This window comes from Nilaparvata lugens, chromosome 7, assembly GCF_014356525.2.
Source record: "Nilaparvata lugens isolate BPH chromosome 7, ASM1435652v1, whole genome shotgun sequence".
Taxonomy (NCBI): Eukaryota; Metazoa; Arthropoda; class Insecta; order Hemiptera; family Delphacidae; genus Nilaparvata; species Nilaparvata lugens.
In genome coordinates this window covers 40,193,771-40,209,305 of record NC_052510.1, presented here as the reverse complement: position 1 = coordinate 40,209,305, position 15,535 = coordinate 40,193,771, and the positions used below count along the sequence as shown (strand labels likewise).

The window sequence follows — 15,535 nt, the reverse complement described above, 5'->3', positions numbered from 1 at the left end:
AACTTGATTAGCACGGCTGCTTCAATTGGAGTCATTCCTAGAGGGTATAGATACTTTTTATTAATTCTCAATGTTTCATGGAACAAAATTTTATGACGGGAGTTGCTTTTATCATTGATCCAATTCTATCAATACTACTTGTGTTTTGTATATTCGACAGATCTCGGAAAACGTTTTAACAATTTCGATGAATTTGGTTTATTCAGTATGATATATGAGGATCTTTATAAACTTCAGAAATGTCCGTTGCAGAATCTGTGTGTAAAGAATGAGGAAATTCGGTGAAAATTTACTTTGGAAAACAAAGGGTTTGGAAACGACCAAATAGCTTTTGTTGCTTTCTCAAATGTAGAAATATCGTTTCTACTATCTTATATCATTATCTTTTCTTTTATCCTTTATAGAAGTAAGGCGCTTTTCCCCTGAATCAATTATCCTCAAAAATTGATTGTTTCACCAAAGAAAATAGAAGGAGAATATGCAAATAAAAATAATGGAGAATATGCATGATTTGTTGATTTTTCCTTCAAACTGTCAGTATCACCTATCAATAGCATCAATGATCCACATTCAAACGATGCTGACACATTGATGTGAAATGTACTACAATCTATTCACATTAGATCAGATGAAGAACATTATGTTGATGATCACACCTGTTTCAATTCCAATATTATTTATGGCATTTTTGCATTTTATCACAGCTGTTATATTATGTGAATACTCACATTTTAGAAATGCGACTATTTGAAAATTTTAACAATATGAGATGAGACATAATTATCTCGAATAAAAAGCAAAAATGTCATAAATAATATTGAAATTGGAACAGGTGTGATCATTAATATAATGATCATATATATATTAATACTCAACCTGACAGAATCAGACTGTTAATCAATTTAGTTGCCAAATTCAACCGTAACAGCTGTAACGAAAAGGTACTCTCTCTAAATTATAGTTCTACTAAGATATAGTATGGACATTTGAATTATTATATTCGAGGGATTGGAAAAATAAGAATATACATGCTAAAAGACGAACTTCAAACCTTCAAAACCATCCTTAGAGTTGAAATATCGCCAAAAGATTTCTTAGTGGGCACCTAGGACTTATAAGAAAGCTATACGGTACCTCAAGCTTTCTTGCAATCCATCACACTTTCTACATACATCTTGTAGTTTTTCAGAAATCGTGATCAGTGAGTGAGTGAGTGAGTAAGTCAGTGAGTCAGATAAGAATGTTTTAAGTATAGATTTCAAATAAATGTTCTAGCCAATTCAAATAGTGAACTCAAATAGTAATATTCATAAGGTATTCTACTTTATGATTGTCTGGTCTGAAGGTGTGTAGGTGACGTAAAGTTCTTCATTTCTCCTTTCTCCACCAGAAAATTATTTTTCTCTTCCTCCTTCTCCTCTTCCTCCTCCTCCTCCTCTATCTCCTCTTCCTCCTCTTCCTCCTCCTCATCCTGTTCCTCCTCCTCCTTCCCCTCAGCCTCATCCATCTTCTTCTCTTCCATATCCTTCTCCTTCAATTCCTTCTACTCCTTTTCATCCTTCTGAATCTCCTCCTTTTCTACTCCTCCTCTTCCACCTCCTCACTCTCCTTACCCTCCTCCTCCTCTTCCTCTTCCATCCTCTTCACCATCTTATCATACTTCTCCGTTTCCTCCCTCTCCTCTTCCACTTCTTCATGCCCTCATCGTCATTTACCCTAGAATTCTTCTCATCTTTCTTCCCTTCTTCTTCTCTTCCTTATATCGCTCTTCTGCTTCTCATTCTCGTATTCCTCTTAATTCCTCATTCATCTCCTGTCTTTTCATCCTTACTTGCTTTTCAACCTAATTTATTATCCTCTCTCTAATTTCTTTCACAACTCTTGACTTCTCCATTCTCCCCAAATACTATCTCTCTCTCTCTCTCTCTCTCTCTATAATGCTACTACTTGCTACTGCCATACAATTACCAATCGATGGCTATTCTCTGCTGCTACACACTACTTACCTAATAGGCTACAAACCACTACACACTACCCGATAGTACAACTACTGGTAGGCTCTCCACTAGAGTGCAGTAGAGAGTAGATGATGTGTGTGATAGCATAGGGGTCCATCCAGTCACCATATGGCTGCATACTCCTTTTAGGGCAGCTTGCCTGGGCCAGTCATCAGCTTAGCCTCAGCCACTGCTTACGTTCACCACGTTTACGTTTCACGACGCAATCCATCTTCTTCTTCTTCTTGTCATGCTTCTCCTCTTCTCTCTTCTTCATCTTCTCCTTCTTCTTCTCTTCTTCATCTTCTACTATTTCTTCTACTCATTCTTCTTCTTCTTTTCTTCTTCTTCTTCTGCTGCTGCTGCTGCTGCTGCTGCTGCTGGGCTGGTAACGGTATCACTTTGCAGTTTGCACACTCCTCTGATCAGCACACAATTATTGCGCTCTGCTTGGGCGGCCTATGTGTGCAACAGCATCACCATTATCCTATTAGCTTGACTTTCAGGGAGAAGAGGAAAGAAAGAAGAAGAAGGAAGAAGAAGAAGAAGAAGAAGAAGAAGAAAGAGAAGAAGAAGAAAAGAAGAAGAAGAGAAGAAGAAGAGAGAAGAAGAAGAGGAAGAAGAAGAAGAAGAAGAAGAGAAGAAGAAGAAGAAGAAGAAGAAGGAAGAAGAGAAGAAGAAGAGAAGAAGAAGAAGAAGAAGAAGAAGAAGAAGAAGAGAAGAAGAAGGAAGAAGAAGAAGAAGAAGAAGAAGAAGAAGAAGAAGAAGAAGAAGAAGAAGAAGAAGAAGAGAAGAAGAAGAAGAAGAAGAAGACGAAGAAGAAGAAGAAGGAAGAAGAAGAAGAATGAGTAGAAGAAGAAGAAGAAGAAGAAGAAGAAGAAGAAAAAGAAGAAGGAGAAGAGGAAGAATAAGAATTTATCAATATGCTATTTTTAAGCTTATCATATATGCTTATCTATACTGTAGGCTATAATATGAGATATTATTATCTGTAAAATATATTTTACACCTTTATTTTTTTCTTTTTGATTTTTTCAAGGTGGTGATGACAATCTAGGAATTTCCATGTTAATATTAGAAGCTATAACAATAATTTTGATGATTTAATGGTAGGGATGAGTAGCTTAAAAGAGAGTTTAGATCTTATAATTTTAACAGAAACTTGGCTAAGTGAGGATGATATAGGACAAAACTTGGATGGTTATGATGTGATAAGGACACAGAAGAAGGTCAACCGAAATGATTCTGTTCTTATTTATGCAAAGAAGTCTCTTGCGGCGGTAGGTCGTGATGTAGAAATAGGAGGAGTAATAGCAATTGATTTGAGTTTTAAATACCACAATAAACCTTGTAATATAATCGCGGCCTATAGAACTCATGAATCATACGTTTATACATTTATTGACGAACTGAAACTTTATTTTGCTCAACTGAATAATACATCTAAGTCCATCATTTTTATAGGAGATATAAATATAGACATATTACAGAGGGACGCCAAATCAGAACTCTACCTTGACACATTGTATGATGCTGGATTTATGTCCTGCATTGATAAGCCCACTAGAGTATCCACAATCACAGGTAGTAGCACGTGTCTTGATCACATATTTATCAAACAGTCAAGTAATGGCTTTAGGCCTATCCATACCGGTATTCTCCGGGTCGATATAACTGACCATTTCGGAATTGCAATTGAGATTATCACAAATGAGCAGACAAAGTTAATTCAGGACAAGGTAAAATTTTTCATTAATAAACAATGTTTAATAGCTGAATTGGAAAGGCAAAGTTGGGAGAGTGTAACTAATGTTCATGATGTTAATCAGTCCGCGAGCAGCTTTTTTGATATCATTGCGAACGCCATAGATAATTCCAAAAAAAATATTAAAAAAGCCTAATGCGAAAAGTAAGCGACTCAAGCCTTGGATAACTCAAGATTTGGTTCGTTTGATAAGAGAGAGAGATAAATTAGGAAAACAGTTAAGAAGGCAACATACTGATGTTCAATTGCAAAGAAAATTTAAGGACTTTAGGAATGAGTTACATACTTTGATAAGGACAGCCAAAAAAGATTATTACCGAAGTAGGATAAATGGAAGTAAGAATGATCCGAAATTTTCTGGCGAACAGTTAATGAAATAGCAGGCAGGATAAATACAAAAGATTCATTTCCTTTTGAAGGTTTCTCGAATGACTTAGATATTAGCGGAACAACAGACATAAGAGAGGCAGTTGCTGATAAATTTAATAAATATTTTTCTTCAATTGGGGGTGTTCTGGCAGATAAAATCAGAGAAAGAATAGGCGATCCAATAGATGATTTTGATCAGAACTATGTATGTAATTCTCAATTCATCCTACAGCCTGTAACCGATGACGATATAACACAGATTGCAAATGAATTGAGGGGTGGATCAGCTCCAGGACATGATAATATATCAGCTAATTTCCTGAAGAATAATATTAGTCTATTCATTGTTCCCTTGAGACACATTTTCAATTTAAGTCTTAGTACTGGTGTTTTTCCTGATGTTTTTAAAGTGACTAAGGTTTTCCCACTATACAAGGGAAGTAATAAATCTGAATTGGGCAACTTCAGACCAATCTCTTTGCTCAGTGTATTTTCAAAAATATTGGAAAAAATAGTCAAAAACCAGCTTACCAAATTCTTAATGGAGGAGGCAATTTTGTCAGATAGACAGTTTGGGTTTAGAACGGATAGGAATGTGTCGGATGCCTTTTTTAGGTTGAATGAGGAGATCAATGTGAACTTTGAATGTAACCAGCGAAGCTTACTAATTTTCATGGACCTTGCTAAGGCATTTGACACGGTTGATAGGACAATATTGCTTAGGAATTTGTATTCATATGGAATTTGCGGTGATTGGTTCAAGTCATACCTGAGCAATAGGAAACAGTTTATCCAAATTGATGATGTGCATAGTAGCCTGGAAACAATCAGGTATGGAGTGGTTCAAGGAAGCACATTGGGGCCTCTCCTATTTTTGTTGTACATAAATGATCTGTCGAGAGTAAGATTACAAGGTAGCCTGTATATGTTTGCTGACGATACTGCATTGTTGCTGACGGGTAGAAATGTTGAAGAGGTTTAAAATAAGGCTCGTAGTGACCTTGAGAAACTAAAAGATTGGTTTGATAAAAATATGATGACCTTAATGTTAATAAAACAAAGTTTATGGACTTAAATTGAGGAATAGGACAGATGATGGCTCAAATAGTATTGTATTACATTGTTGCAATATTCAACAGGGGGGTTTTTGCAACTGTCCATCTATTGAAAAAGTAGGCACATATAAATATATTGGGGTAATATTTGATGACAGAATGAATTGGTCCTCTCACATTTCATACATTAAAAGCAAAATTCGTAAAGCTATATTTCTGTTTCATGGGCTTAAGAATATACTTAATGTACAGGAGCTTAGGAATGTCTATTTTGCATATGTACAATCAATGTTACAGTGGGGAATAATTGCGTGGGGGGGATGCTATAAAACTGTTCTTGAGCCTTTAAAAATTTCTCAAAATTCTATCTTGAGGGTCGCATTGCAGAGAGGTCCCAGATGTTCACTAAAGAATCATATGAGGACTTTAAAGTGTTCAATGTAGGGCAGCTATTTGTGAGATCTGCCTTAATTTACATGCACTCTCACCATAACCAAATTTTTAATAATACAATAGATCATAGATACCCCACCAGAGCATCACATATAAACAATATACAGACTCCAAGATTAAATAAAACATATCAACAACTAATATTCAGTACCTGTCACACATAATACTTAGAAACATACCTGACTATCTTAAAACTTTTCAAAATTACAGATCAGGCCAGTATAAGCGACTTGTTGAGAAGTGGTTAATTATAAGTGACCAAGAGGAGTCTGAACGTGTGCTGCTCTCTGTATATAGGTATGGAATGTGGAGCTTGGTGATCTTGTCTGTGGTCCTTCGAAATCCAAGTCCCACAGTGCTTATTATTATTATTTTATACTATATCTGTATAAGATTGTTTCTTGAACCCTGTGCATCAATTTTGAGATTGCATTTGACTGTGGGCATCCTTGCAATATCAGTGCATAGTAAGGCCTATCTGTGTTTCCTTGGGAGACAGCTACTTGGAAATATTGGTCAAGTTTAACCTATATGTTCGATTTGAGAAATATTTCGATTTCTCATATTTCATATAGTGCAGTACCTTGAAATTAAATGGAAAACTGAGTATCAAGAGTTGGATTAATCGAATTATTCTATTATTGTCTAACAATTCTTCAGTGATACTTGGTTCTAGATCGTTCCGAAGTTCATATAAAATCATAATCTAGATTTAAAAAGTTCATTAAGTTAAAAATCAAATCAAGTTGATAAAATCAAAAAGTAAGTTACTTTAGAAAAGTAGTTTCTACTGGTAGAAAAAAACGCTTTCAATAAAATTTTCCCCGAAACCACCTGTATCATTACTGTTGGTGGTAGTATTACTTAAATGGGCATTTAGCACTAGGAAAATGTAGCCTACATTGTAAAGATTAATTTTAAACCTTTGGATATAAAAAAAGATGACTTATGACATCATTTTAGAGGTCTTTCTACAACTTTTACATTGAACTTTTTTTTTTAATGGAAGCGTGAACTTTTATTAGACAAAATATTAAATTAAGAGGTGAAAATTTCTTAATTTCTGGCTTTGTATCGGAATGACTTCCTAAACAATACATATTTATATGATGAAGTGTTATATGACATTGATTGTAGATCTATTCATGCTTGAAAAAGGATTAAATCAAAGTCAGATCGTTATCATTACCTTGATTTGCAGCCGAGGGCTATGTACTATGGGTATACTAACACCCTTCAAAAGTTCAGTTTTTCCTTAATTTGGTATTCAAAACCCTGTTTTGTCTTCATTGACAAAATTCAATGCTTTATGAAAGATATTTTTTTATTTTGTAGCCATAGTAATAATGTGATAACATGATAACAGAAGGGGGGGTGATTTTCAACTTATTTATCACAATAATTATTCAGCAGTAACAAACAACATATAAGAGCTGCCACTACTTTGCAGCGATGCTCTCGTCTAACTTCCCGATTTACTTACACAATTTGATGAAATGTGATATGAAATTGATAATGTCAGTGTGAAGTTGCAGGTTTGCTGCAATGGATGTTTTTTTTAATTTTCCGAGGGATGGCTCCTGGAGCCCCTTTTGTTGGAGGGTATTTCATAGATCCCAAAACAACAACAATCAGAGTGGGCCCCCAATAACATAAGTCGGCGCCTATGTCATCGAATTAGTATTTAGAACAAGCTCTGCTAACTCGTTTAAATTTTTTTCTGCACTCAAAATCAGTATCAGACAATTCGTGTTTCAGGTTAAAAAAGATGGAAATTGTATGCGTCTGTTTCTCCATTTTGAAATTAATAAAGATAGTTTGTATTGTATGTGGCACGTATGTAAATGAACGCAATGTTCCGGGGGGTCATGGGAGTATTCAGAAGGGGGTCCGCCACCGGGTAAATATTTTTAATATAGCATAAAAAATTGTGTTTTGGATTAAAATTATTCAACATCGCATAATAGCTCACATAAAGTTACAACATATTTTCTAATGTAGTTTTTTCTATAGCAAGGTGTGCTGGTACGGCGAACTGTCACAAAACAAAGAAAAGTTCACAAGTGTGCAAACTATTGTTATCAATTCACTAGACAAAGAGCTGAATCAATATTCTTACAGATATTTAAAAATATCTTCCAAAAAAATATGTTTCCATAAGTTATATAAATGATAGTCGAATTACAAGCTCAAGACACATTTGTGCTAGGTGTTGTGGATACGGCCAGAATTAACAGTTCACCATGTACTTGAAAACGATAGTGGTAAGTAATTAATTGGTTTTAATTCTTTGAATTTTAAATTGTGTAGAGGCAAATGAGGATATTCTAGTGATGAATTATTTGGAGTAATTAGGACTCTTGACTTGATTGAAAAATTTAGCTCAGTATAAGCTACCAAATGAGAGAATAATAATTTTAAAGCTTCCAGAAAGTGTCTATAAGATCAAAATAATTAGCCAGCCAGCAAACCTCTTGTAATATGCTCTAACTTCATTTAATTTCTGAGAATTGGAATAAACTTTTACTGGCTGATACTATGGCAGAGTGAGGATTGTTTTTAGATTGATTGGATACAAGATACAGCTATGAATATAATATATTCATTTATCTCTGGGCTCCCATGAGTTTTGTGATTTTTCAGGAATCTGGCTCTTTCTCATTCAGGAAAATGCTTGTAAATTTCAATGTCGAAATAATGGTGTGGGTGGGTACAACTTGATTTATTAGAAGTAAATACTTTAATTAATTTCTATGGGTATAGATTATACATTTATTCGGCTTGAATTTGTTTGAGACAATTTGCAAGATTGTTTTCTACCAAAAACATCTTTTTCGATACGATACGGTCGTGTATGTTCTTGCATCTTAAGTGTTCTAACGTAATATTGTACATGAGATGTTGGATCCAACATATAGTTGCTATTTTTATCTTATCATAATTCAAATAGAAAAGTTTAATCAACAATAAAGATCTTAATAAGAATTCATTGACAGTCATGTTGAGTATGAATATTGCATTTACTATACTATTCAATATTGTATTTCCTAATTTCCTATCCGGTTTGGAGACCTAGATGTGATTGCATAGTAACGTTCATCATAATCGTCCCAATTACCCATACACTAACCTGCAGCATATTTGGGCATCACCTTAAGTAAAACCTGACCTTCAGTAACCTTCAGTTGCCCAATTAAACAACGAAAATGATATAACGCTTTCTCTAGTTTTTACCTACAAATGAATAGTAATGGAGTTATATAATCTTTTTCACCTTTTTTGTAGTCAACAATAGTGAAGCATGAAGTTGCGTAGATAGCCTGCACATACACAAGTGAGAGAGATGTTTCCATGTGTCTATAATTAAACAAGCTTGATTTCTAATCGTTGCAATTTCTCACACTACACTAGCCAAGATGGATTCAGTCTATGTAGCAAATTTAAAATGGCCGACTATGAAATATCGAGGTTAACCTAATGCTCATTTTGAGTTTGAAAACTAAATTAATTGATAACGATTGAGGTGGCTGGAAATACCAAAACCAGACAGGAACCCTTAATCACAACTTTGGAACGATTCGTTCAATTTCAACCCTTCAAGTCACTATTATATACGTTTTCGACGATTTTTGCCTTTAAAAAAAAATTACGTACTCTACTCACCACCTTTGGATGGACTTATAAGTGGATGGAGTTAATTGCCTGTGAAGTCTACACTCTACTGTATTTTATTGTACTCAACGGTGAGCCAGTATCCTATAAATCCATAGTATTTTACAATTTTCCCTATCACTACTACAAATCAAGGACTACATAAGAATTTTCCACATTTGGATGTGAATAAATACGCCAGTAGTTAATGATTTACCACTAATGGAACACTGTAATGTGATTTAGCAAAAATCAGTCCTCACGCAGCATATATAATTATTTTTAATCTTCAGATAACGAACTGTAACACTCGACTATTACATCCTCTACTTATTTATAAACAACACAAAGATAGAACCCAATGATTCGATTCAATTATTATATTACAATCCTGATCAGCGAAGGGTACCTTCTTCATCAGTAGTTCTTTAACTCACGTAAAAAGTTTTTCGAGGAAATTTTCAATAAATATTCATCAATTCAATAACCATTATTTTAGTTGAATCGTTTCAAATTATACTTGAAGGGATTGTCAATGCTACTTCAATATTAGTAAGATTTTTCGAGGAGTAACTCTTGTTATTCAGTTCCAATCGATCTCTTTTTCTCACGACTGACATATAGGTCAGTACCATCTTACAATTACATGTACTTAATATATAATAATTATGTTGATGGGAAACTACATTTCTGACCCTTTGGATAATTCTTTACTCAATCCATGGAAGCAAATATGCTACTATGACAGGCATTCTATTGTTGCAGGGTCTGGTCTATGTTTTGCACATTTTAAGCTACGCTGTTGCACTGCCTGTGAGTAATGCGGCGAGCAATGTGGCGTTATCGCCCGACAATGTCGATCAATCGATGAGGGACGCCGTGTCGACTCTGCTGGCCGGCCTCATCATGAAGGGCAACGACATAAGGGCTGAGCTGCAGGAGGAGGCGAGGGCACTGCTCGACGACCCTTATCCCTTTGATGACGACACCCTGGCACAGGTTGCACAGCTCGCCGGTGAGGAGGTGAATGAGGCTACCAGAGACCAAGAGCAACCTGCAGCTGACGTTCCCGCTGCTGTCAGCCCACCAGCAGACAATGCGCCAGACGACTACTCCAAGTCACCTCGCTCCCTGGCTGATGACACCCTCCACCAACTCAAAAGCCTCGTCTCAAGATCTGAATCTCCTGCTTCTGAATCACATCATAGTTTAGCCAATTTCTTACATCTATCAGCTCTTCAAAACTTTCTAACGGGCTCAATGGAGCCCTACCCCGCGGTTCCAAATGTCCATACCGCCCCCCCAGCCAATGTACCCCCTGTTGTTAATTCCGCCTCAGCTCCCGTGGCCGATGTAGCCCCTGTAGCTCCTGTAGTCGATGATGTTGCCCCCGATGTGGCCCCCGATATGGCCCCCCCTGTACCCGCCCCCATTCCTGTACCCGTAGCGCGATCAATCAGTGACGAACCTTTAGAACCGATTGATGATGATAACTGAAAACAAAATTTTTCAATGTACGTTAAGACAGCAGTATAAATGATCATGAAAATAAACACCATTAAATGATGAAATTACAGTTTTGTTAATAAAATTTACACTTTCGTTATGCTAAAAACTTCCGTTAATACCAAAACCACCTTTATTCCATTTTCCTTTCCTCAAATAAAACTATTGTTTCTAACTGTTATTGATTATTTCCTTTCTCACCTACACAATCTATTCTCTAAAAATGTAAGCACGTACTCGAGAAGAGTCTCTAGAATTTTTCACACACTGAACTGTTGATTTTTATTCAATCTATTAGCCGATGGAATAGGAAATCCAAGTTCCCTGTTCAGATGACTAAGTTTCCTATTTCCACTACTTTACTCACAACTCTTATGGAACTATTTATTGCCTCCACTTACATTCATTCAACCTGTATGTACTGGAAAAAGAATCACAATAGCAGTAACAATATATGGTTAAACAAACAATAACAGTGAATTATGATTATGGTTTAGCGATATGAATAGGCCTGCCTTGTTATGCAAACCTTGTTGAAAAGAGTTGAAATATGATTGATTGATTGATTTCTACATTTCTTACAAACTTTTTCAAGAAATTCTTACAAACAGCATTACACGAATGCATGAAGTTAACCATTTGACATTGGTTGCAGGTGTTTTTACTGACATTATATGTCTGCGTTGATAGCAACAGTGCTAGAACGAATATTCTGCAACGCAAAGAAACCGAAACTGACCCGTTATTGGAGAAGGTTCCCACCGTTGGTCCACTGCCCGTGGCTCAGCAGGTGCCCAAACTTGTGCGAGTACTCAAAAGTAGACCTGTCAATTTTTTTCCAACTAATCCAGTCTGATGACGATATGCCGTTATGATTAAAGATTCTCAATCGAAAACTGTATTAATCGAATGTTAAAATAACATATTGATGAATAAAAAGGATACCTTATAAATTTCCTTGGAGGAATATTGAATGAGCTTCTTGAAATATTCTTCGATATCTTGATATAGAAAGCGATTATAGGGCAGACACGAAACAGCAATTTCCTTTTGAAAAGGTAATCAGAAACTATTATACAAGTTTGATGACTTCAATTTACTGCAAGCCAAATAGAACAGACAAATAAGAGAAGTTGAGTCGTAAAATGAAATTGTTGACTATATGGTGCCTACTACATTATTGGATTACTATAGCCTATAGTATGTAGAGCCGCACTGTGGAGGTTGCTGCATTTCTTGATCCATTTTTGAATAGTGATGCTGATGTTCCAACAAATTTTCCACCAATGATGTTGTTAAAGATGTTTGCTAACATTATGTCCGCAACTTATCCTTGTCATTAGTGTTGCCATCAGAAAATGAAAAGTCAATATTTTGTATGAAATGAAGGACTAGCTCTCTGTTACAAATAGCTTCCACTGTTAAAGAAAGGCTATTTCTTATAATGAGATTTCCCTTAATTCTTCAACTCCCAAGAAAAACTTTCCAATAGAAATATAAACGTGTTTCAAATGAAAGTTACAGTAAGTTCAACGTAAGTAAGTGAGTTCAAGGTAATAACTTTTAAGATTTTAGCAATTTTCTTGTCTTATGAAATTGATCTTATGAAATTTGGCTGTGCAAAGGCTAAAAATAAACTTTTTACTGGTGATATTTTTAGGAAAACATTTTTTTCCGATCATTACTTTTTGAGATATGAGCACCTAAAGTTTAAATTTTTGGGACAGAACATTTCAAATTCGGTAAGAGATAAATCCATGAGACTTAGAGGATAGATTCTTAATGGTATTGTTGATATAGTAAAATAAAAATTTTCTTAAACTAGCAATTTTTGAAAATTTTATTCAATTTACCAAAAATAACTCAACTGAAAGTTATTTTTGGTAATTTTTAGTAAATTGAATAACTTTCTCAAAAATTGATATTTTTAGAAAATTTTTGTTTTACTATATCAACAATACCATTAAGAATCTATCCTTCGAGTCTCATGGATTTATCTTTCACCGAGTTTGAAATGTTCTGTCCCAAGAATTTTAACTGTAGGCGCTCATATCTCAAAAAGTAATGATCGGAAAAAATGTTTTCCTGAGAAAACTTTTTCATTTTGAAAGCTTGATAGTATACAAATAGAGAAACTTTGAAAAATATCACCAGTAAAAAGTTTATTTTTAGCCTTTTTGCACAGCCTTTAGCGTACTGAGATAGACGACTGATGCATTGCTTATGTAATAAGATTATTAAATATCAGATTTTCAAATTCACGCGTGTTTCATACCACCTAATTTTGTAGGTAACTTCAATCTTGAAAATATAATACATGTCACAGCGCCAAAACTACAGACAATTGCACCTCACAGCTTTGTCTCAATTCATCAATACAGGCCAACTAAGCTGATTTAGAAATGTTGACACGCCAATGTTATGAGATCGTCATTGCACCAAGCCATGAATCAATGCTATGTCAGTCTATTGTTGTAGTCTATCTATTGATTTATTTCTTTTGTACTTCATATAATGAAACCGAGGTTGTATAATATGAGCATGATAGGATACTTGAACAATGAAATTCTTCATACAACTCGCGATATGACTGCAATAAACGGTACTGAACAGTAGTCGATGAAAAAGAGGACTATGCGAATCCTGTGCATTATAGCTGCAGTAAGTAAAACTTATAAATATCGTTATTATTCATCTCATTTCCATTAGTTATCATCCTAGGATAAAGCTTTATAAATGCAACATGATGTAAGGATCATGCAATTTCAACAAACTATCAGATTGGCCAACAAGCGATAACATTAACCAATTATTGTAATGTATGTAGATATCAACTTTGAAGACAAAAAAAATACTTACTAAAATTATAGTTTGTGAGAGAACTGCATCATTTCGAAATTGTTTATTGCGTTAAGTGATGCAATTTGGAACTAGTGTCGTCAGACACGTTGATTTAGTAGGCACATCATAAAATTACACAGAAACTTAATCAATAGGTCTATAGTGTTATTAGTTGAAGCAAGACGATGGATCCACATCATGAGGCATGAGGTCATCGATAGAGTGATTCAATACAGTACTGTATTTCAATTTTCCTTTTAAATTTTAGAAATTGGTTTCTGCAGCCTACAGCTGTGGCAGAGAAATTGTATACATTTTGTTTGTTTGAAGAAGATTGTTTATTCTATAGCTGTAGTTAATTCATGTAATAAATTCATATCTCAACAAGGTAAAGTGAACAAGAATTTAGATAACTGATATAGCCATTGTTCAAATTTAGAGTTTTTTGTGTGGGTTGTACTTGAGAGAACTCATATAATTCAGAAGTAATATTAAGGAGTTTTTAGCTCCAGTAGGCTAAGGATAGAAAGTCTCTTCTATTGAATTTTGATAGATTAAGAGAAGTATTATAAAGATGTTCTGTTGTTATTCAGCATAGAACGAATTGAAATCCCACGTTACCATTCTATGTTGCAAAAATTTGAAGTTAAATATTAATTCTAAATAGATTAATTATAGAAAATTGGATCAGCGACACCATCAAAATAGTCGTCATCTTAGAACAGAATTGACGAAACTTCAATGTGAAAACTAATTTCTTATTATTTTTACTATATTATTTTTATACTGTACTAATCTTTCAAAATAATGGGAAAGTAAATACTGTATCAAGCTAGTCCGGAATAAATGCAGTATAAGTTCATTGCTACACGCAGTAACATTCACATCACCTGTCAGCATTCAGCATTGCTTGAGTGGGAAGCATTCGTGTTTTCTACAAGGAATGCTGAAAGTCTAATGTGAATATCAAATACTTCCATTGCCTACAACTCTGCAGAGAAACAGTTGCAGGTTGAAACTGATATTATTTTGTTTTTAACGTTGTACAGTTTGTAAAAATCTATTTATGGAATCATCAATACTAATTTGAATACTTATATTTATTTACTATCTTGCACCTTGACATAGGAATAATATTATACCTCTTTATAAGCTACAGCTTACAATCATTTTATGAGGAATGTAAGATAGTACATGTTGAATAACCTAGAATTACTTTTCTATTTTTCAGATTTCTCAAATAAGTTTCATTTTCATGGTAGTATGTGGCTACATCACTATTGGAGTTGAGAGTCGGACAGATGATCCAGAGAATAAAGTGGAAGAGAGTTCTATAGAAGACAATGTGAAAACAGAATATCATGAGAAACCCGTGGGAGTTGTAACAAAAGTAGAATCAGAAAATGCTTTTGGAGATGAAATCCTCCATCATAAAACAACTGGCTCGGAAATCCCAGAAAAAGGTGGAAAGCACAAGTTATCAAACAATCTGGTTGACGGCGAAAATAACCAAGAAGAGGAGAAACACCCACCCTCTACTGCGAGATGGTGTCGTGATGTTTGGGAACATTTTTCTCCCGAACTTGATATACCACCCTATTCCGACATATCTGCTCCAGAGTCTTCCAGTTATGAAAGTTCCGATTGAAGCTCATATCAAATAATAACAGTACCGTAATTAGATTCTCACTTTATTTGGGCTTTCTACTGCTCAAAGAAATTTTATTTGAGGTATCATATTTTAAAATGTTATAAAATATTGGGTGGCACCAACCTAGATAAGATAATTTTTATAAAATTTAGTAGTCGATTTCTCGATTGTTGCAATCCAGCATAAGTATCCATTAAACTGTACTTTACTTGAGTATTAAAATATAAATATCCAGTTTGAAAAACAG

General features: G+C 34.7%; 2 protein-coding genes across 2 annotated transcripts; both read left to right on the top strand.

Annotated features, from left to right (window-relative positions):
- The first annotated feature begins 7,761 nt into the window (after positions 1–7,761).
- On the top strand, positions 7,762–11,753 carry LOC120348868 (resuscitation-promoting factor RpfA-like). The gene is made up of 2 exons (XM_039432750.1): positions 7,762–7,903; positions 10,056–11,753. Exons 1-2 carry the CDS (start codon positions 7,883–7,885, stop codon positions 10,785–10,787), a joined length of 753 nt encoding a protein of 250 aa, XP_039288684.1. The 5' UTR covers positions 7,762–7,882; the 3' UTR covers positions 10,788–11,753.
- Positions 11,754–13,314: 1,561 nt separating this feature from the next.
- On the top strand, positions 13,315–15,535 carry LOC120348867. Its single transcript, XM_039432748.1, has 2 exons — positions 13,315–13,457; positions 14,869–15,535. The coding sequence occupies exons 1-2, from the start codon at positions 13,416–13,418 to the stop codon at positions 15,283–15,285; spliced, it is 459 nt and encodes a 152-aa protein (XP_039288682.1). The 5' UTR covers positions 13,315–13,415; the 3' UTR covers positions 15,286–15,535.